This window comes from Mobula birostris, chromosome 10 (assembly GCF_030028105.1).
Source record: "Mobula birostris isolate sMobBir1 chromosome 10, sMobBir1.hap1, whole genome shotgun sequence".
Classification (NCBI taxonomy): domain Eukaryota; kingdom Metazoa; phylum Chordata; class Chondrichthyes; order Myliobatiformes; family Myliobatidae; genus Mobula; species Mobula birostris.
In genome coordinates this window covers 93949818-93973610 of record NC_092379.1, presented here as the reverse complement: position 1 = coordinate 93973610, position 23793 = coordinate 93949818, and the positions used below count along the sequence as shown (strand labels likewise).

Here is a 23793-nt window from a genome sequence, read left to right as displayed (position 1 = left end):
ATTTTGGCCCAATTAAGTCACTGTCTCAACTAGATGAAGTTTCATGGAAATCATTAAAAAAGTATGACAAACAAAATTAACTAAGTAACAGCTTATGTATTTAAATGAAATATAGAACAAATTAGAACACTATCAATACTGCTATAGTACTATAAAACCGTGTATTAGTACCCAATAGTTATCAACGAGGAATTCATACATTGCTGTGTTCTTTTGATTGATTGTAAATGGACAAAATCAGTGCAGATAATGGACTGCCTTCATACAGTGCTTTCAATAATTGCATCTTAAAAATCTTAATTTTTATCATAATATTCAAGATGATTGTTGATACCTTCAGATTCTTTGTAGTTCCTAACTTGAAGTAGTGCCTGAAGTTTCATTTTCACTTTCGAACACGGGGACACGCACACAGACGGACACACCCATGCCCACACCCATGGGCAGGGTCATATACTGTGTTTGATGCTCCCAGTATGGCCTCCTATATATCAGTGAAACCGGACGCAGATTGGGAGACCACTTCACTGAGCACCTACGCTCTGCCCGCATAAAAAAAGCAGGACCTCTCAGTGGCCACCCATTTTAATTCCACTGCCCATTCCTATTCTGCCCCACCCCCTCCCCTTCACTATTTCTCATCCCCTATTTCCTCTCTCACCTTATCTCTTTGCCCGCCTACTGCTTTACACTGGTGCTCTTCCCCTTTTTTCTTTTTTCCATGGCCTTCTGTCTCTTTTACCAATTTATTTCCCAACTCTTTACTTCATCCTCTCCCCCTCCAGGTTACACTTATCGCCTGTGCTTCTTTCTCCTAGCTTTTTTTCTCTAGTCCTGCCAAAGGGTTTTGGCCTGAAATGTCGACTGTACTCTTTTCCTAGATGCTGCCTGGCCTGCTGAGTTCTTCCAGCATTTTGTGTGTGTTATTGATACCTAGATTATTTTAAATGTGTCTGTAAAGAAATCTTGTTGGTTACATAAATAATCTTGATTTTCTGAACTATGATGTTTTTTCTCTACTACATTTTGTCACAATCCATCATTATGAGGCTCATCCTCCTTCCTTATCACATTGTCTATGTCTGATTCCTCACCTTAGTCACTTTGCAAGCAGGTTGTGTGTAGTGGCTATTAGATTGTACCCATATTTCTGATTGTTCCATTAATTCACTTTGGTTTTGTTATGAATTCTGTGTAATTGCATAAGGTGCAATTAGAGTTACTTTTAACCATTTTTCAGTGCTCTGACAATTGGAAGTATATTTTTCTTGTTGAATGCTTTATCTACTTCTGATCAAATCAGGTTATCACTACTTGTTATGGCCTTGTCCTTTTGTCTTTAACTTCAAGTTTTCCTCACCAGAACCCTCTCCTCCACTATTTAATTTAAACCCTTATCAGCATATTTAATAAATTAGTTAAAATGCTAAGCCCAGTCCAAATCAAATGAAACCATCCAATAGGACAGTTGCTTCTTTCCTTTGTATTGTTGCAAGGGCCCATGAATTGAAATCATATTGCCCAAGCCCATCTCTGAACCACACACTTAGCTCTCTGATTTATTGACCTAATTTGGTTCAAGTTAAGTTTACAAAGCTTATTTAATGGAACTTTTCCTTTAGTAAATTCTAATATGACAGAATTACTAAAAGGAACTACTTAATGGAATTCTCTGCAGGGTGTGGCCACAGTAGCCCCAGGTTTTTCATTATCCAGATCAAAAATCTTGTTGAACCTATGCTATAACTAATTCTGCATGCTGAATTGGGAACAAATTGATATAAAAATAAATGAACTGATATTTTATTTTAAAGTGTGAATTGAATTGTAACTACATGTTCTTAATTCCCTAATACGATGTTACTATGAATGGTCGTCAGTAAGGTGTTAATATCCCTTGACATGGTCATATTGACTTCAGCTGCTAGGGGGAATACTAATTGGTAATGAAGCTATGGTAATACTTTTTATTGTTTTATTATTCAGAGGTAGCACTGCAATGTTTTCGACAACTGGACTAAATTAAGCAAAAATAAATCTTCTGGATGATATTTTTCTGCTCGCTTGTACATCTGGGATCTCCCCTATAAAAATATGATACTTGATTTGTTCCATGTATTTATGTATGCAGAACAGATTGCTTTTAATTATCACCAAATGCAAAACAGTCTAATCAAAAACCTCTTTTGTCACTTTACCTTTTGCATTGTATCTTCTGTTTTGAGTAATCTCTGGTCTTGAGTTGATGAAGATTTCCTTCCACTTCAAAGGATGAGCCAACAGCTCAACCTTTCTGATTGTTGTAGTTAAATTGTCAGGGCTTAAGATCTATAATCACCATGTTTAAAATGTTAACAATTGCTGTTACATAAGCAAATTAAAAGTTTAAATGATCATGATATCAACCAAGTCACTTCAATGAAAAAAGTCGTGTAAGAAATTATCTTTCTCAACTTGAATATGTGTTTAATACAGCTAAGGCATTGAATTGATATATTACCTAATCAGTGATCAATATTCTCAAAATTTTAGGGTGTGTGAAATGTGATTGGAAGGATGGAAGTGATATAACATTTTTATTAGAACTCATGTTATAATCAATTAGAGAAATGGATAAAATCAGTTGAACACCTTTTTCATGAGCTTCTGAATTTGTTATACAATCAAGATACATAACTCATTCAGAGTTTGTGCACAAATATTAGGCTTCCATTATATTTATTCAGCATTTTCTATTCATATTATATTGACTTTATGCACGCAAGGAGGTTATTGGTGCATCAGGTTCATGCAACAAGTACAAATGCTGGACCTTTATCAGGTCTTGGCTCGAAACATTAACTATTTATTCCTCTCCATGGATGCTGCTTGACCTACTGAGTTCCTCCAGCATCTTGTGTTTCTTGCTCTGGATTTTGAGCATCTGCAGAATCTATTAGGTTCATGCAAACATCTGGGTGGGGGGCAGTCATAGAAATCCTATTCCCTTTTCATTATTTCTTTGCCCTTCACCAACTTGATCTCTTGAACATGCTCATCTGCTGTCTTTTGATTCTTTTTACCTTTGACCTAAGTGAATGCAGCGAACTGACCAGCATGTCTTTGGGATGTGAGGATAGTAAATGATCACCTGAAAGACATACATGTAAGCACAGAGAGCATGTGCGGTCTTAGCAACGACAGTACCCAATGATTAACTCTGAGTCCCTGGAGCTGTACTAAATGATGCACCCTACTGACATATATTCCTTAGGAAGGAACGCAGTAAAATTGAGCAGATTCATTTGCCTTCAAGTAAATAGAGCAAATAGATTTAGATTATGAAGACCGGCAGTCCTCCTTTATTGTCATTTAGTATAATGCATGCATTAAGAAACGATACAATATTTCCTTCGGTGTGATATCACAAAACACAGGACAAACCAAGACTGAAAAAACTAACAAAACCACATAGTTATAACATATAGTTACAACAGTGCAACAATACCATAACTTGATGAAGAACAGATTTAAGGTAAGATTAGGAGAGATTATGCTTAAAAAGTCTTAATATTGTGAGGCTGTTTCAGTCATTTTACAGTAGGAGCAAAAATGGACTTCACCAGGTCAGGCAGTATCTGTGAAGGGGAATATACAGTCAATATTTTGGGATAAGACCCTTCATCAGGACTTGCAAGTGATAGATGAAACCAAGTGCAGGGGGGAGCAGGAATGGGTGGGGGAAGGGCACTGAAGTAAGAAGCTGGGAACTGATAGGGTGATAGCAGGAAGAGGTGAAGGGTTGAAGAAGGAACCTGGTAGGAAGGAACAGTGGACTGTGGAAGAAAGGGAAGAAGGTGGGGCATCAGAGGAAGGTGACAGCAGTTGAGGAGGGTTGATAAGGGAACCAGAATACGGAATGGAAAGACAGAGGGGTTAAGTTACTGAAAGGTTATGCCATCAAGTTCCAGGCTACCCAGATGGAATATGAGATGTTACTTCTCCAACCTAAGTGTGGCCTCATCGTAGGAGTAGAGGAAGGTATGGACAGACAGATGGGAATGGGAAGTCAAATTGAAATGGGTGGCCACCAGGAGATCCTGTCTTTTGATATGAATGGTGCGAAGGTGCTCGATGAAAACATCCCCCGATCTATGTTGGGTCTCATGTATCACCTGCCAGCTTGTATTCCTTCTGCAACTTCCACCTTTTTCTGCCCCCTTTTCCAGTCCTGATGAAGGGTCTCAGCCTGAAACATTAATTGTTTATTCCACTCCATAAATGCTGCCTCACCTGCTGACTTCCTGCAGTATTTTATTTGTGTTGCTTTAAGATTTCTAGCATCTACAGAATCTGCCAATGCCAAAAATGAAAAGAAGATTTTGAACACTTAACGTAATATTATTCTTGAACATTCTAGAACACCATGTTGTTATATCCTGCCATACTCCAGGAGCTTTCAAACTGGATATTTGACCTCCCTGATTGTCAATAAGATTTTTTCTTCAAATGGTATAGCTGTCCTCAATTCTAATATAAATCTGCATTTATATAGCAATGTTAATATAATGAAATGTTCCAATGTGCATTGGGGCAGTGTCATTGTGCTAGGTGTGATGTGTCACAAGGCTAATTAAAATTGGTAGTCAAGAGATCAGTGGTTTTATTTGAGTATCTCTCCCTGGACAGTTTTTGGAGGAAATTTCTTTTTGAGGGCAAGACTTAGTTATGATTAAAGATGATCATAAGACCTTCAAGGCTAGGAATCGAGAAGAGTGAAGACTTGTACAGGAGGACGAGGTAACACATTGGTTGAGAATTAGCTGATCAATAGATTTGAAAGTAAGATGGTGAATTTTGATAGACCTGGCACCCAAATGAAGGTTACTGAGCCTGAGAGTAATGGGTAACAAGATCTACTGGTGTAGATTAGAAGTTGTGGAGTTCGAATGAGCTCAGTATTGTGGTGAGTAAAAACAACAGGTAAATGGGAGTTCAGGGAACGTATCTTGAGACTAAAAATCATGGATAGACAAAGGCTTGATAGCAGAGATACAATCAGCAATATTTAGAACTGGATGCTGGAGATACTTGTGAGGTCATGGCTGTGAGGTCTGACATTCAACCACAGAAGTGCACATGATGCTTGTGCACTTTCTGCACAACATTGATGATTGCATTGTGCTGGTTCCTGTACCCATGCTGAACTCATTCATTTCATAAGATTTTCCTCCACCTTCCAACCTGCCCTCAAATTTACTTGATCTTTCTTGGACACCTCTCTCCCCTTTCTTGATCCTTGTCTCCATCTTTGGAGACACCCTGTCTGCTGATATCTTTTATTAACCTACTGACTCTCACATCTATCTTGACACCTGTCATTTGTAAAAATGCTATTCCCTTTTCTCAGTTCTGCTGTCCCTGTTGCACCTGTTCTTATGATGAAGCTTTCCATCTCAAAGCATCTGAGATGTCCTCTTCCTTCAAAAAAAAACCTTCCTCTACCATTGATGCTGCCCTCATCCACATCTCCTCCAGACACCTGCCCTCATCCCAATGCCATAACAGGTAGTGTTCCCCTTGCCCTTTTCTGTCATCCCACAAGTCTCTGCATTATGTACCTAGTTCTCCAAAACTTCCTTCTTATTCAACAGAATCATACTATTAAACACATCTTTCCCTCTTCACCCCCACTTACTCCTCCAATCTCTGCTTTCTACAGGGATCACTATCTGTGTGACTCCCTTTTTCACTCATTCCTCCCCACTGATCTCCCTCCTGGCACTTACCCCTGCAAGTATGACAAATACTACACCTGCCCGCCCCAATAGCACCACAGAATCAGTCATATTTAATATCACTGATGTATGATGTGAAATTGGTTGTTTTGTGGTAGCAGTACAGTGCAATAGAAAATACTATAAATTATGATAAGACATATATAATATAATTTTACAAATACATGTATATTAAATTAAATATGTAGTGCTAAAAGAGAGGAAAAAGTAGTGAGGTAGTGTTCATGGTTTGGTTCATTGTCTGTTCAGAAATCTGATAGAGAAAGGTAAGTAGCTGTTGCTAAGATTTTGAGTGTGTGTCTTCAGGCTCCTGTGCCACTTCTCTGATGGTGGTAATAAGAGAGCATGTCTTGGGTGATAGCAGGGTCCATAATGATGGATCCTGTTTTATTGAGAAATAACCTTTTGAAGATGTCCTCGATGGTGAGGAGGCTAGTAATGGAGCTGGCTCCAGACAGATTGAATCTCTAGTTCAGAGAACAACACTCAACACATAGGGCAGAATAATCCCCAGGGTTATGTCTGGGAACAGAGGCTGTCAGCCCTTTCCTTGGTTGAGAAAATGTCTTTTGCTGTTAGTTGAATTTGGTGATCACTCCATTGAATATTAATAGTTAAGCAGCTAATCCCAAACACGAGGAAGTCTGTAGATGCTTGAAATTCAAAACAACATACACAAAATGCTGGAGGAACTCAACAGATCAGGCAGCATCTATGGAAATGAATAAATAGTTGATGTTTCGGGCCAAGACCCTTTTTCAGGACTGAAAAGGAAAGGTGAAGATACCAGAATGAAAAGGCTGGAGGAGTGGAAAGTGGATAGCTAGAAGGTGGAAGCTGAAGAAGAAGGAATTTGATAGGAAAGGAGAGTGGACCATAGGAGAAAGGGACCCAGGGGGAATGACAGGCAAGTGAGAAGAGGTAAGAAGCAGAGTGGGAAATAGAAGAAGAGGAGAGGGGGATGCTTCTTTTTGTAATTAGAAGCAGAAATCAATATTCATGCCAACAGGTTGGAAGTTACCCAGATGGAATGTAAGGTGTTGGTCATCCATCCTGAGGGTGGCCTTATCTTGGCATATGGGAAGGCTATGGACTGACAAGTTGGAATGAGAATGGGAATTAAAATGTTTGGCCACCAGGAAGTTCCCCTTTTTGGGGATGGAGTGGAGGTGCTTGGTGAAGAGGATCAGCAGCTATTCTGTGTATGAGAAGGGGTAGAAACCTTTAAAAGAATAGGGGAGGGATGTGTTATGTATTCATGTATATTTTGAATCTTATGGTTGCTGTCAAGCTTCCCTTTGTGTTACATACTGAATGTAATCTGTCTCTCATACATGTTATTCACAGCCACCCAGCTTCCCAGTACCACAAACATAACAGTATCCATCTGCAGTTTTCCCGATCCTGTGGAGTGCCCTCTCCATACCAGACAGTGATGCAACCAGTTAAAATGCATTCCGCAGTACATCTGTAGAAACTTGCTGGAGCCTTTGGTGGCCTACCAAATCTCCTCAGAATCCTAATGAAATATAGCTGCTGCTGTGCCTTCTTCTTAATTGCATTCTCTCTCCATAGAATAACAATGTTTCTAACTTCCAGTAATTTCTTCCCAGTCTCCTTTCTGTCTTTTCCCCTTCTCTTCTGGCTCTTCTCTTTCCCTTCTCTTCTCCACACCTGTCCATGACCTCCTTCTGGTACCCCTCCTCTTTTTTTCTCCATGGTCAACTCTCCTTTCCTATCAGATTCCTCTTCTTCACCTCTTTACCTCTTCTATCACCTTCCAGCTCCTCATTTCATCCCCTTCTTCCCCACTTTCCCCCTTTCCTTGTTTTACCTATCACTTGCCAGATTATACCCCTTCCTCTCCACTCCCCCCCCCCCCCCATTCTGGCTTTTTCCCTTTCCTTTCCAGTCCTGATGAACAGTCTTAACAGTCTTAACCCAAAACTAGACAACGGGGTGACCCATTGGGGCACCCTTTGGGAGAAGGGTAGTGGAGTCTGATGTGACCAGAATGAACATTATATTTCCCTGTATGCTATTGGTATCGCTTTGCTTTGGAAATTGAAAAGAAAACCTCAGTTTATTGAAGAAGAACGACGCGTAGCAAGGCAAATATGGCTCCTCCTCGTTTAACGAAGGACACTTTTGATGGCATCATTTCTGGTTGATCTGCCACCCTTGTGCCTGTCGTTGTCATTCTGGAGACGTGTAGTCCTTTCATCCGTCGTCTCTTCATCTCTTCTGCTGTTTGTTCTTTGTCTCTGATCCTGGAGACGTGCATTTCTCAGCTCCTTTGTCTCTTCCCCTCTCCTCCTCCTTTGCCAGTTGTTGTTATTTTTGAGACGTGCATGCCTCTCCTCCTCTGTCTCTTCTTCTCTCACCTTTTTTGTCCTGACTCTTTGATCCCAGAGTCGTGCGGCCCTGGCCTCATCCGATTCTTGTTCTCTCCCTCTCCTTGCCACTTCCCGACGACGTTTGGCGTGATAATATCCTCCCTCTCTTTCCACGAGGCTTAATTAGGCTGACCATATCTTCTTTACCTTAATGCTGGGATAGTAACACCACAGCCTCCAGGATGCTGATTATTCCTGATGATGTGGTTAGCGCTCTCCTAAATGGATGTGATATAGTCACCGCTGTCCTTTGACTGCAGCAAAGGGTTTCATGGGTGTCTCAAAGTATGTCATTACAATAAGAGTTAGTCTAGTATACTACTAAAACTCTCATGCTCTGTCTGTCTGTTTGTGACCTCCAATTAGCGCAAACGGTGCATTACATTGGCACTTTTTTTGGCTACATTGAATTAAAATCCGCTAACTTACAGAATGCAGGCAAAGTTCAGGGTTCTATATTCGTATAAAATTGCTCATTCGCAAAAATCAACAGGCTCCCTTCTAACCCGAGAGCCGATCCGCCATCATGGAAATCGGGACGCGACAGCCTGACGCATGTGCACGGCCAGCCTCAGCAGCGACACCTACAGGAGCAAAAGGGCAGGGCAGCTCTATTTCGAAGGGTCACATTCTGCTAATCACATCAGCATGTGCAGGATTGGGACAGATCTAACTGTCACCCATCAATAAGAGGTAATTAAATCTTATTGTAATGACATACTTCAAGACACCCATAAACCTCTTTGCTGCAGTCAAAGGACAGCGGTGACTATCTCACGTCCATTTAGGAGAGCGCCAACCACATCATCGAGAATAATCAGCATCCTTTGACGTTACTGCTTCATATCTTCTATCCAGCATTAGGGTAACAAAAAATGGTCAGCCTAATTACGCCGCATGGAAAGGGAAGGGGGACATTATGGTCAAGAGATGATGCCAAACGTCGTCAGGAAGCGGCAAGGAGAGGGAGAGGACAAGAATCAGATGAGGCCAGGGCCGCACGACTCCGAGATCAGAGTCGGGACAAAAAAAAAGATGAGAGAAAAGAGACAGAGGAGGAGAGGCATGCATGTCTCCAGGATCAGAGACAAACAACAAACAGCGGAAGAGATGAAGAGACGGGGGATGAAAGGGCTGCACGTCTCCAGAATGACAACGAGAGCCACAAGGGTGGCAGGTAAACCAGAAATGATGCCATCAAAAGTGTCTTTCATTAAATGAGGAACAGCTATATTTGCTTTGCTACGCGTCATTCTTCTTTAATAAACTGAGATTTTCTACTTCAGTTTCCAAAGCAAAGCGATACCACTAGCATTCAGGAAAATTTAATGTTCATTCTGGTCACATCAGACTGCATTACCCTTTTCTCAAAGGGTGCCCCAATGGGTCACCCCGTTGTCTAGTTATCTCTTATTGATGGGTCTCAGTTTGATCTGTCTCAATCCTGCCCATGCTGATGGTGATTAGCAGAAAGTGACCACTCAAAATAGAGCTGCCCTGTCCTTTTGCTCCAGTTAGTGTCGCTGCTGTGAGCATCGTGAGTCGCTTCTGAGGCTGGCCGTGCGCATGCGTCGTGGTTTCCATCATGGCTGACATCGGCTCTCGGGTGAAAGCGGGGCTGTTGATTTTTGCAAGTGAGCAATTTTAAATGAATATATAACCCTGAACTTTGCCTGCATTCTGTAAGTTAGTGAATTTTAAGTTGATTTAGCCAGAAATAGTGTCGCTGTAATGCACTGTTTGTGCTAATTGGAGGTCACAGACAGATAAACAAAACATGAGAGTTTTAGTAGTATATAGATGTTGACTGTTTATACTCTTCATAGTGGCTACTTGACCACATTTTGTGACTGTTGCTCTGGATTTCCAGCATCTGCAGGATCTCTTGTATTTATAACAAGACGCTAAGTTAACTGCTAAAGTCATGAGGCAAAATAATCAGTAAATAATACAGACATTTGGAAATACTGGAAATTCTAACACTGCTAATTTTGATTTTTATTGTTTTGTATTATTGTTCAGTGCTGTCCACACCTCTGTCAGAAACAAAAAAGTAAATAAAACTGAAAGCCAGCTTGATGGTGTCTTAATGGAAGCTTTAAAAATAAAACCCATGAAATAAACACGTTTTTTTGATCTTGTGCAAAGGGCCATTTAATAGTCGGTGTTACTTTATTGGAAAACCATTAAATATGCAAGGGGAAATTGGATTTTTCAAAATACGGTTGTAATGAATTGGCATTATTACAACAGCAGCTTCTTTAATCAGTGAACCTGTTTGTGATTTTCATTTGGTTGACGGTTTCTGCCGTTTGCTCATGGTATTGTTGTTATTAATTAATATCCTGACATGTAGTTGGTACTAGTTCAGTACTTTTGTAATTTTTTGCTGCTTATTTAGTTAAATCTTCCCACTGTATTTAATTGAGTCATACAGTATAAGGTTTCTTAATGACGGATGCCACGTTTTGAAGGCTTCCAATGCTGGGAAGGCTAGCACCCATGATGGAGCTGGCTGAGTTTACATCCTTCTGAAGCTTTTTCTAATGCTGTGCAGTGGCCCCTCCATACCAGTCGGTGACACAACCAGTTAGAATACTCTCCTCAGTACATCTGTGGAAATTTGCTAGTGTCTTTGCAGACATACCAGTTCTCAACTCCTAATGAAATATAGCCACTGTCATGCTACCTTTGATGGGCCCAGGATAGATCTTCAGAGATGTTGACACACAGGAACTAAAAACTGCTCACCTTTTCCTCTGCTGATCCTTGATGAGGATTGTTGTGTGTTCCCTCAACATTCCCTTCCTGAAGTCCACAATTAATTCCTGTGTTAGTGATGTTCAATGCAAGATTGTTGTTGCGATATCACTCAACCTCTCGAAGCACTTCAGTACAGTAGACATGAGTACCAGTGGGTGGTAGACAATGCTCTTCTTGGGCACTGGTATTACTGTCACCCTTTTGAAGCAGGTGCGAACCTCCAAATACAGAAGTGAAGGATTGAAGGTGTCCTTGGAACACTCCCACCTGAATAAAGAGGGTCTTTTCTGATTGGCTGCCAGTAACTAGTGGTGTTCCTCAGTATTGTGTCACGTACCCTGTGACAGGTTAAAGATCCAGCAGAAATGGAAAATACTTTGTCCAGTATTGCTATTAACTAATGGTATTTATTAGTAACTACGCAATACAGCAATATAAATGCAGATATATCAAACAGGTTAGCAATGATTATATATATAAGTAAGTGTGGAAATATATGAAAACCAAGCTTCTTCAAGTCTAGGAGTAAATAGATAGTCTTACAATGATGAGTAAAGTTCAGTTCAGTTTGTGGTATTGAGTTGCGTAGTGATGGAGAGAGAAAGAGGGAGAGATTTGAGTCTTCAGGTCTTCAGGTGAGCTGATGCCGTCGACCTTCCCGTTGTCCTCAAAAATCCTCGAAATCCTTCTGAGGTCACCGACTGTGACCATAACAAAGGGGACCGTTCTTCTGTGATGGAATTATCAACCCAGGCAAGTGTTGGACACACGACTAACTCCCCACCAGTCACTCCATTTTCACACTGCGAGAGCCACTGATCGATCCACCTGATTGATCCTCCAAAATCCACTTTTCTGTGGGCACAACAAAGCTCATTCAGTGTTCAAAACCATGTGTCTCCAGATCTAACAGCTGACCTTCTATTTATCTCACCATGCTGAATACCAACTGTCAATCAAACAGCTCCTCCCTTCTCTCTCCATAAGAACTTGGAAGCTGCTGGTGTCCTTGCAAAAGTGTAAACATGCTGCCAAGAAAACCATAACACCATCTCAAAGCCGTCTTTGTCTCTCTCTTTAACAACAACAAGGTGTTTGTGTTAAATAACTCTCCCGCTCTCTTCAAAAACACAGTTCCTAGGGATAATTTAGGACCCCGTCACAATTGGGACCGCTACTTTTCACAGTGTCAGTGTGTTGGATAATGGAATTGATGGTGTTGTGGCTAAGTTTGCAATTGATATGAAGATAGGTGGCGGATTAGATAGTGCTGAGGAAGCAATGCGATTGCTGCAGGTCTTTGATAAATTGGAAGAACGGGCACAAAAGTGGCAGGTGAAATAACAGTGTTAGGAAATATATGATAATGCATTTTGGTAAAAGAAACAGTAGTGCAGACTATTAGCTGCGTGGGGAGAAAATTCAATCATCAGGGATGTAGAGGGACTTAGGAGTCCTCGTGCAGGACTCCCAGAAGGTTAATTCATAGATTGAGTCTGTTGCAGAGAAGGCAAGTGCAATGTTGGCATTTTTTTCAAGAGGATAGAATATAAAAACAAGGAGATAATGCTGAAGTTTTATAAGACATTTGTCAGGCTGCACTTGGAGTATTGTCAACCGTTTTGGGTCCCTAATCTCAGAAGGGATTTATTGTCATTGGAGAGTCCAGAGGAGGTTCACAAGGATGATTTTGGGAATGAAGGGGTTAACATATAAGAAGCATTTGGCAGCTTTGGGCCTGTACTCACTGCAATTTAGGAGAATGCATGGGGATCTTATTGAAATCTACAGAATGTTGAAAGGACTAGATAAGGTGGATGTGGAGAGGTTGTTTCCTCTAGTGGGGGTATCCAAAACTAGAGCGCATAGCCTCAAAATTGAGGGGCAACCATTTAGAACAGAAGTAAGGAGGAGTTTTTCCAGCCAGAGAGTAGTGAATACTCTCTGTGGAATATTTTGCCACACACTGCAGTGGAGGCCATGTCCATGGGTGTATTTAAGGCAGAAGTTGATCACTTCCTGGTTGGTCAGGGCATCAAAGGATATGGCGTGGAGTGGGATTTGGGATCAGCTATGATGGAATGGCGGAGCAGACTCAGTGGGCTGAATGGCCTATGTCTGCTTTGTCTTAAGGTCCTATGGTTGGCATAGGTTTTCAAGGCCTTACCAGGTACACCATCAGGGCCTGACACCTTCCGAGAATCACCCTCTTTAAAAATGTTCTGATGTCAGCTTCCGAGACAGAGATAACAGGGTCACCAGATGCTCCAACACTCAAAAATCTCAGCAACATCTAGAATTGTGAAGCCTGCTTGATAGGCACCATCTTGAATATTAACTCCCTCCCTTCATCTGTTAGGGCATAGTTAGAGCACTAAAAATGCCAGTGTTATATTCTTTGTGTGATATGTGGGAATTCTGCGAAACCGAGAGTCTCCCACATAACCACATCTGCACTAGGTTTACCGAGCTGCGGCTCCTTAGAGAATTTTTTTAAGGAACTGGAGCTACAGGTCGGTGACCTGTGGCTCATACAGGAGACTGAGGAAGAGACAGGTAGGAGCTACAGGGAGGTAGTTAACCCTAGGTTGCAGGAAGCATGTAACTGGGTGACTGTCAGGAGGAGGAAGGAAAATGGACAGCCAGTACAGGGTAGCCCTGTGGCCGTTCCCCTCAATAATAAGTATACTATTTTGGCTACTGTTGAGGGGGGAGCTGCAGTGATCATGTCTCAGGTACTGAGTCTGGCACTGTGGCTCAGAATAGAAGAGAGGCGTGGAGGACTGCTGTAGTGATAGGAGATTCCATAGTTAGAAGAATAGAGACAAGATTTTGTGGAAGTGATAGAGACACCAGGTTAGTATGTTGACTCCCAGATGCCAGAGTCAGGGATTTCTCAGTTCAGGTCCATGGCACTCTAAAGGGGAAGGGTGAGCAACCATAAATCTTGGCACATATTGGCATCAGTGACATAGGCAGGAAAGGTGAGGAGATCCTGAAGAGAGATTTTAGGGAGCTAGGTAGAAAGCTGAAAAGCAGGACTGCTAGGGTAGTAATCTCTGGATTGCTGCCTGTACCACATGTCAGTGAGGTTAAGAATAGGAGAACTTGACAGAAAAATGCATGGCTGAGGAACTGGCGCGGGCTCATATTTCCAGATCATTGGGATCTCTTCTGGGGAAAGTGAAATCTGTACAAAAGGGATGGGTTACATCTGAACCCAAGAGAGTCCAGTATTTTTGTGGCAGTTTTGCGAGAGCTGTTTGGGGAGGTGGGGGTGGGGTCTAAACTTATTCGACAGGGTGATGGGAACCGGAATGATAGAGCTGAGGATGAGGCAGTGTGTAGTGAGACTGCTAGCAAGGAGAGGTTGCTGATTGGGTATCATTGCATTCTGCGGGATGAGTTGTGAAAAGGGGGTAAAAGGTAGATGAACATGACACAGTTAGAGATCGATAGGTATGATGTTGTGGGTATCACTGAGTCGTGGCTGAAAGAACATAGTTGGGATCTTAACAGGCAGGGGGTTGGGTGGCTCTGTTGGTTTAAAAAAAAGAGAAATCAAATCTTCAGAAAGAGGTGACAAAGGTGTAGAATCCTTGTGGGTAGAGAAGAAACTGCAAGGGTAAAAAGACCCTGATGAGAGTTATATACAGGTTTCAGAACAGTAGCCAGGATGTGGGCTAAAAATTTACAACTGGAGATTGAAAAGGCATGTCAAAAAGGCAATGTTACGTTAGTCATGGGGGGTTTCAGTATGCAGGTACATTGGGAAAATCAGGTTGGTGTTGGATATCAAGAGGGAGAATTTGTAGAATGCCTACAAGGTGGCTTTTTAGAGCAGCCTATGGTTGAACCCAATAGGGAATCAACTGTTCTGGATTGGGTGTTGTGCATTTAACCTGAATTGATCAGAGAGTTTACAGTAAAGGAAACCTCAGCAGCAAGTGATCATAATATGACAGAATTTACCCTACAATTGATATAGATGTATCAGTATTACAGAGGAGTAAACGGAATTACAGAGGCATGAGGGAGGAAGTGGCCAAAGTTGATTGGAAGGGGACACTAGCAGGGATGATGGCAGAACAGCAATGGCTGGAATTTCTGGGAGTAATTCTGAAGAAGCAGGACAGATACATCCCAAAGAAGTAGTATTCTAAAGGTAGGATGACACATCTGTGGCTGACAAGGAAAGTCATAGTCAACATGTAAGCCAAAGAAGGGGCATATGATAAAGCAAAAATTAGAGAGAAATTAGAGGATTGGGAAACTTTTAAAAACCAACTGAAGGTTCCAAAAAAAAGTTTAAAAATGGGAAAAAAATGGAATATGAAAGTAAGCTAGCCAATAATATTATAGAGGATACCATATGTTTCTACAGATATATAAAGAGTGAAAGAGAGGCAAGAGTAGATATTGGACTGCTGGAAAATTATGCTGGAGATCAAATTAAAGGGGACAAAGAAATGGCAGATGAACTGAGTAAGAATTTTGCATCATTCTTCACTGTGGAATACTCCAGCAGTATGCTGGAAGTTCAAGTGTGTCGGAGGCCAGAATTGAATAAATTTGCCATTGCTAGGGAGAAGGTGCTTGGGAAACGGAAAGATCTAAACATAGATAAATCACCTGGACCAAATGGACTACACCCCAGGGTTCTGAAAGAAGTGGCTGAAGAAATTGTGGCGGCATTAGTAATGATCCTTCAAGAATCAATAGATTGTGCCATGGTTCCGGAGGACTGGAAAATTGCAGCTGTCACTCCACTCTTCAAGAAGAGAGAGAGGCAGAAGAAAGGACCTCAGTGATTGGGAAAATGTTGGTGTTCATTGTTGAGGATGTGGTTTCAGAGTACTTGGAGGCACTTGATAAAATAAGCTGAAGTCGGCATGGTTTCCTTGAGGGAAAGTCTATCCTGACAAATCTGTTGGAATTATTTGAAGAAATAACAAGCAGCATAGACAAAAGAGAAGCATTGGATGTTGTGTACTTGGATTTTCAGAAGGCCTTTTAGAAGGTGCCACACATGAGGCTGCTTAACAAGTTAAAAGCCCATGGTATTACAGGAAAGATACTAATTTGGATAGAACATTGGCTGAATGGCAGGAAGCAAAGAATGGGAATAAGGAGAGCCTTGTTCTGGTTGTCTCTGGTGACTAGTGGTGTTCCATAGGAGTCTGTGTTAGGGCTGCTTTTTTTATGTCACATGTCAATGATTTGGATGGCGGAATTGATGGCTTTATGGCCAAGTTTGTGGACGATATAAAGATAGGTGGAGGGGCTGGTAATGTTGAGGAAACAGGGAGACTGCAGAAGGGCTTAGACAGATTAGGAGAATGGGCAAAGAAATGGCAGATGGAATACACTGTCAGGAAGTGCGCAGTCATGCACTTTGTTAGAAGAAATAAAAGCATAGACTATTTTCTAAATGGAGAGAAAATACAAAAATCTGAGGTGCAGAGGGGTTTAGGAGTCCTCATGCAGGATTTCCTGAAAGTTAATTTGCGATTTGAGTCAGTGGTGAGAAAGGCAAATGCAATGTTAGCATTCGTTTCGAGAAGACTAGAATATAAAAGCAAGGATGTAATGCTGAGGCTACATTAGGCACCTGGAAGGCCTCACTTGGAGTACTGTGAGCAGCTTTGGGCCCCTTATGTGAGAAGGGATGTGTTGACATTGGACAGAGTTCAGAGGAGGCTCACGAGAATGATTCTGTGAATGGTAGCCCTTTCATATGAGGACCGGTTGGCTCTGGGCCTATACTCACTCAGATTCAGAAGGATGAGGGAAGATCTCATTGAAATATATCGAATGCTGAAAGGCCTTGAAAGAGTGGACGTAGAGGGGATGTTTCCTGTGGGTGAGGGAGTCTAAGATAAGAGGACACAGCCTCAGAATAGAGAGATGTCCATTTAGAATGGAGATGAGGAATTTCGTTAGCCAGAGAATGGTGAATGTGTGGAATTCATTGCCACAAGCAGCTTGTGGAGGCCAAGTCAGAGAGTTCCACCTTGCACACCATCTTGATTTCATTAATACAATGACAATAACCTGGAGCTCTGTAACCACCTATACTGTTGGGTGCTCTCACCAGCACGACTGCAGAGATACTAAAAGGCAACCACCATCACCTTTCCAAGTTCAGTTGGGTTGGTCAATAAATGTTAACCTTGACAGCCATCCCACATCCCATGAGCATATTTTGAAAAGCTTTAAGCTATTAACATTTATTAATTGGTTTCTTTTCCTTTTTTAAACAACAGAAAATTCCTTGATGTAAGGCCTAAAGAAGAAACGATTTGGACAGCATTAATGTTTTATGGAGCGGTTTAATTTTCACTCTAGATGTCACCAAATATCTGGTAAATATTCTTCTAAAATAAAACAGAAAATGCTGAAGGAACTCAGCAGGTCAGGCAGCATCTGTGGAAATGAATAATCATTCGACATTTCAGGCTGAGACCCTTCTTCAGGACTGAAAATAAAGGAGGAAGATGCCAGAATAAAAAGGTGAGGGGGGATGGGAAGGAGGCAAGCTAGAAGGTGATAGGTGAAGCCAGGTGAGTCGGAAAGGTAAGAGGCTGGAGAGTAAGAGATCTGATAGAGGAGAGTGGACCATAGGAGAAAGGGAAGGAGGAGGCGACCCTGGTGCGAACGAGAAGAGTCAAGAGACCAGAGTGTGGAATAGAATCCTTCTAAAATGCTTTTCATAATATGCTCATGCATTTATTGAAAATTTTGTTTATCATCATCTTCCCATCATTCTTACTTGCATTATGAATAATCATATGTTCTAAGATCAAGTTTTAACATTGATCTGCTCGTGCACAAATATAATTTTTGTACAGTGCTCATTTGTTGTAAATTTCTTGCATGTTGGCAAAACAACTTGCATGGTAGTAACTGAAATAAAAGCAAATAAAAAAAATTAGAATTTTCCAACAATTCTGAAGAGATTAAAAACAACTAATGTTGTAATTAATGTTGTAATTGACCTTTGTCACAACGCTGACAAAGAAGGAGCTATAGTAAATTTTAATCTAGAAAAGATTAAATGAAATGCTAGGAAGAGCAAAGGTCATTGATGAGGCAGAAGTAGGGTGATTATTTGACAGAAATGGTAAAGGTAGATGGTGCAAGGTAAAAGAAATTATTAAAGGTGCAAAGAGGGCAAGAGGATTATTTGTCCTCTGTACTGTTCTAACCTATAATGGCACAAAATTGAAGACTTTATGAGAAATGACATAAGAATGGATGATGTGAATGGAAAATTCCATATGAATGAATCTGTGACTGCTTTCTAAATTAAGAAAGGAGAGAGATATACAAAGTCACAACAGACAGCAGAAGCAAAAAAAAACAATGGCTAGAAGCACAGCAGTTGAGACCCTAAATGTCAACAGTTCCTTTCTCTCCACAAATGCTGCTCAGCTTACTGCATTTTTTCAGCTGTTTAATTTTTGCAATCATGAAGTACTTTATTAACCCATCCCTTTTAAACAAAATAACAATGCAAAACAATTAGGTTGTTCTTGTTGGAGATAGCCATTGAGTGGAAAATTCTGCAGCACTTGAAAATAATGGGATCACTTTCCTTCATGTGAGACTATTCCATGTAGGAAACCACTGGCTGCACTTTATTTTACACATGCCCGCAAAGTCCTGGAAAAAGAGCTGTATTTTTGCAAGGTTACAAACACTGTGTTCAGTCAAACTAAGAAAATCATGGTAGCTTTGGTATGTATTATTCAGCCAATCAATTCAAATACAATATTTAAAAGGGATGGTATTTTGTTTGGTAATGAGTTACACCTGCCTGTGCTATTTACTGTTTATAAATGATACGTGGTTTGTGTAATGTGAAAAGTGATCTGGAAGCAAAAAATAGTATGAGACCAGCTCTTAAACTCAAGAGATTCTACATATGCTGGAAATCTAGAGCAACATATACAAAATGCTGGAGGAACTCAGCAGGTCAGGCATCATTTCTGGAAGTAAGTCAAGAGAGCTTTAAAGCTTTCTGCTTTTTTCTTGACAATGGACCTGACTAGATCCCCTTTCCAACACCACCATCCTCTTTCTGGTAGAGCTGGGCAACAATTTCTGTTTCCTTCCACTTGCTCCAAACTCAAGCTGTAGCCATAGGCACCCACTGGAACTTCAGTTATCCCTGCCTTTTCTATGGCTATGTGGAACAGTCGATGTTCCAAGCCTTCCCTGGTAATGTTCCCCAGCTTTTTCTACACTACATTGATGACTGCAATAGTGCTGCTTCATGCACCCATGCTGAGCTTATTGATTTCATCAACTTTGCCTACCCACAAATGTATTTGGTCCAATTCTGACACCTCTTTCCCCTTTCTCGATCTCACTGTCTCCATCTCTGGAGACAAACTAACAACTGATAGCAACAGGAATCAGTAGGTTTATAAAAGCTATCTTGACTGTACTTCTTCCCCATCTTGTCTCCTGTAAAAATGCCATTCCATTTCTCAGTTCCTTTGTCTCCGCTGCATAAGTTCCCAAGATGATGCTTTCCTTTCCAAGACATCAGAGACGTCCTCTTCCTTCAAAGAACAGGGTTTCCTTTTCTCCACCATTGAAGCTGTCCTCACCCGCCCCTCTTCCATTTCCTGGACATCTGCCCTCACTCTATCTTCCAGCCATATGAACATGGATAGAGTTCCTCTTGTCTTCACCTACCACCTCATGAGCCTCCATATCCAATACATCATTCTCCACAGCTTCTGCCATTTTCAGTGGGACATGACCACCAAACACATCTTTACCTCCCTCCCACCCCACTCTCCACTTTCTGCAAGGATTGCTCTCTCTGTAGTTCCATTGTCCATTCTTCCCTCCCACTAATCTCCCTAATCTTCCTGGCATTTATCCCTGCAAACAGCAGAAGTCTTCAGCTCCTCTTTCACCACCCTCTAGGTGAGGTAACACTTCATGCGCTAATCTATTGGACTTGTCTACTGTATCCGGTCGTCCCGATGTGACCTCCTCTACATTGGTAGAGCACCTTCCATTTGCAGAAAGCAAAATTTCCTGGTGGCCAACCATTTTAATTCCTCTCTCCATTCACATTCTGACATGTCAGTTCATGCCCTTCTCTTCTGCCATGAAGATGCCACTCTCAGGTTGGAGGAGCAACACCTCATGTTTCATCTAGGTAGCCTCCAACCTGATGGCATGAACATTGATTTCTCCCCTCCCCCTTCGCTCTTCTTTAATTTCCCACTCTGGCCTTTTGCCTCTTCTTGACACCTGTGCTTGGTGTCCTTACTCCTTCCCTTTCTCCCATGGTGCACTCTCCCCTTCTATCAGGTTCCTTCTTCTCCAGCCCTCTGCCTTTCCCACCTGTCACCTCCCAGTTTCTTACTTCTTTCCCCCACTCCACCACACACTTAGACTCCAGCTATCACCTTCTCGCATGTACTCCTTCCCCACCTCCCACCTTCTTATTCTGGCATCTTCCCTCCCTTCCTTTCCAGTCCTATTGAAGGCTCTTGCCTGAACTCTTGACTGTTGATTCATTTCCATCGATGTTGCCTGACCTGCTGAGACCACTGTCATGCCAGTGTGATTTCTAAATGATATAAAATGAGACTACTTTCCCATGCTTCTTAAATCCGATTTTGGTTTTGGACTAAAAGTTTTACTATATTTGGATCATGACGATGTATGAAAGGTTTGCGTCGTGGCACCAAATTGAGTGGTATAGAATTTGTAATTTATGGAATACAGTGATAACAGCAGGCCGGAGTAAAAATGTGAAGTGGAAGTTGGATTTATTTCTTCCTTCTGCTCCTTTTCTGATATTATCTTGGTGGAAAAAGGAAAACTAAAGGAAATCTTGTCAGCTGCTCTTCTGCATCTCTGAAAATTGAATCAAATGAAAATGATGCATGTGGAGTATACTGGTTGAGGAAATGAACTTAGAACGATGGACCTTAGTGCCTGGTGATAGCACAAGTTCAGTGAACATGCCTTTCTATTCCTGCAACACACATCAAAGTTGCTGGTGAACGCAGCAGGCCAAGCAGCATCTGTAGGAAGAGGTGCAGTCGATGTTTCAGGCCGAGACCCTTCGTCAGGACTAACTGAAGGAAGAGTGAGTAAGGGATTTGAAAGTTGGAGGGGGAGGGGGAGATCCAAAATGATAGGAGAAGACAGGAGGGGGAGGGATGGAGCCAAGAGAAAGCAGGATCTCCCAGTGGCCACACATTTTAATTCCACATCCCATTCCCATTCTGACATGTCTATCCACGGCCTCCTCTACTGTAAAGATGAAGCCACACTCAGGTTGGAGGAACAACACCTTATATTCCGTCTGGGTAGCCTCCAACCTGATGGCATGAACATCGACTTCTCTAACTTCCGCTAGGCCCCACCTCCCCCTCGTACCCCATCTGTTACTTATTTTTATGCACACATTCTTTCTCTCACTCTCCTTTTTCTCCCTCTGTCCCTCTGAATATACCTCTTGCCCATCCTCTGGGTCCCCCCCCCCCGTCTTTCTTCCCGGACCTCCTGTCCCATGATCCTCTCGTATCCCCTTTTGCCTATCACCTGTCCAGCTTTTGGCTCTATCCCTCCCCCTCCTGTCTTCTCCTATCATTTTGGATCTCCCCCTCCCCCTCCAACTTTAAAATCCCTTACTCACTCTTCCTTCAGTTAGTCCTGACGAAGGGTCTCGGCCTGAAACGTCAACTGCACTTCTTCCTACAGAGGCTGCTTGACCTGCTGCGTTCACCAGCAACTTTGATGTGTGTTGCTTGAATTTCCAGCATCTGCAGAATTCCTGTTGTTTGCCTTTCTATTCCTATTCATCTTTGGATCAAGCAAGATATTGAGCAGTGTTAGATAGATATCAAACTAATGTGTAGTTATTGGCTTGGCTCAAAACCATGGTGTCAGTAATTTAACCTTGCTTCAAGTTCTGTACATAGAACTTGTTATTCAAAAAAAATGCTTGTTTTGATAAGATAATACATTTTTGTCAGCAATCCCTGGACTGTTGCCTTTCATCTCATTGGCTTCATGCATCAAAGAAAGGCGAGGGTGCACTAACCATGTAGATTCAGAAAGCGAAGCATATGTTGTGACTTTTAAACTCCTTATTTTTACTATGGGTAGTGGCTTTAGTATAGTAGTCCTGCCTTGTTATAGCAGATAAAAAAAATAGAGTGAGATGGTTACAGTGTAATTGATGTTTGCTGTACATTCCAGTATCAGTACATTGGATTGCCTAATAGCATGCATCTTCATGCTAATGCTCAGCACGTCCGTAGTCAGTGGTTACTTATTCCCTAGTGCTTTAAAAAACTGGCTGTAAATCAAGTAATTTCTGAGTGATATGATTAAAATATTTATGCTTGCAGGGCTTGTAAATTTATGAAAAGACCACTTCATTTGTCTTATTTTGTGCTCAAAAATATAATATTACTGTTCTGCTTTAGCACAATAGTGTTGAGCTCTGGTAGAAACTGATCTACTGAAAATAAAATTGCAATTGGGTGGTTTTCCAAACCTCGGCAACACTTTTAAAAGATGCTGGCCGAGAACCTTATTTATTCACCACCTTTGTACAAGAATTTCAATAAAGCCACAACACTGCACATTGTCATTTTTCATAATGGTCTTTCTTGGAGTGGTTTTCACATACCTTATCTAGCCAGGTGAGCTGAATTCCCCAAAATAGCTGCCAGCTTCTTTTTAAATTAGTTAGCAAGTGCTTTGTTTAAGATTAATTAAATCAATAGCTCATTTTTACTCTTAAAAAAATTACGCATTCCAAATCCATGTTGACAAGAGGCAAAGTTTAACTATGTAGGCAGCTTAAGTTTAAGTGATATTTGCATTATAGGATTTACATTACCTTTGGAATCGCTTTTGGTGAGTATTTCAAAACAGTTAAGACATCTTGAGAGTAGGATGAAATTAATTTCTTGTGATCGCTGAGTCATTGTAACATCTTCACTCACTGCTAGAATCATCTTCCGTATTCCTGTTTCAAAATGATTTCACTTCTTTGCAATATTATTCTTCTGGAACAATTTCACAGCTACAGGATTGAAATAATCCTCATAATTCTCAAAAAGGCATTGTTAATGTTAAGGCATTTCAAAATAAAAACTTCATTAGGGGTTCATTTAGATATGATTCAGTATCTTAGAATCCTAGGTATATTGATTAAACGATTACTGTTTTCTATTCAGAAAAAAGTCACCTTTTGTGATACTTGATTCCTGCTAATTTCAGTGCAATTTTTCTTTCATGACCTAATTTACTTGGCTTTGATGTAATGTTAAGATTGTTTTGAGCTTTGTGGCTGGTATCAGTCATCCTTCAAGCTACGCAGTACAGCCTATGCCTATCCAAGTTGTTTTGCTTTACCACCCTCTAGTTTTGATAGCAGCTCAGCAAGCCGTGTTGCGTCTGGAGGAGCTCTTTGCAGGCATGCAAATCATAAGCTCCTGATTTGCTGCCTGCAGACTGCTTCTCAAGGATTTGATGTATGAAATCCCCTATGAATTCACAGATGAGCATAGTGCTAATTACTTTCCCACCTGCCTCTGCCCTTCCCTTTCCGAGTCTGTCAGCTCTTAACTGTCAGTCACTCAAGACAGATGGTGACACATGCAGCACTGGATCAGAAGAGCCAATTCTAGCCGTGCCCTGGAGGTTCCTGTAATTTCCATTGCCTTCCTTTTGTGTGGTGGTATTAGTAAGATCTCTTTGGCTCTGCTTGCAGTTAACTCAGATGCTTATATGCTGAGATTTTCAGGAGGATAAAAGCAGAGCTTTACTGCTCTTTCCTCAGTCTATGGAAGAGAACGTACATT

The 23793-nt window shown here is 41.4% G+C and overlaps 1 protein-coding gene across 7 annotated transcripts in view; it reads left to right on the top strand.

Annotated features, from left to right (window-relative positions):
- LOC140204170 (ecto-NOX disulfide-thiol exchanger 2-like) overlaps positions 1-23793 on the top strand; it is a 267263-nt gene that overhangs the window by 61716 nt on the left and 181754 nt on the right. For 4 of the 7 annotated variants that reach the window (XM_072270619.1, XM_072270617.1, XM_072270618.1 and 1 more), the window contains exon 2: positions 17203-17301. The exons of 2 other annotated variants lie outside the window; for them this stretch is intronic. In XM_072270619.1, coding sequence (XP_072126720.1) covers positions 17259-17301 — 43 coding nt within the window. In that variant the 5' untranslated portion in view covers positions 17203-17258. Of the gene's footprint in view, positions 1-17202; positions 17302-17333; positions 17450-23793 lie in introns of those variants that run through there. One more of the 7 variants, XM_072270623.1, reaches the window with a different exon arrangement.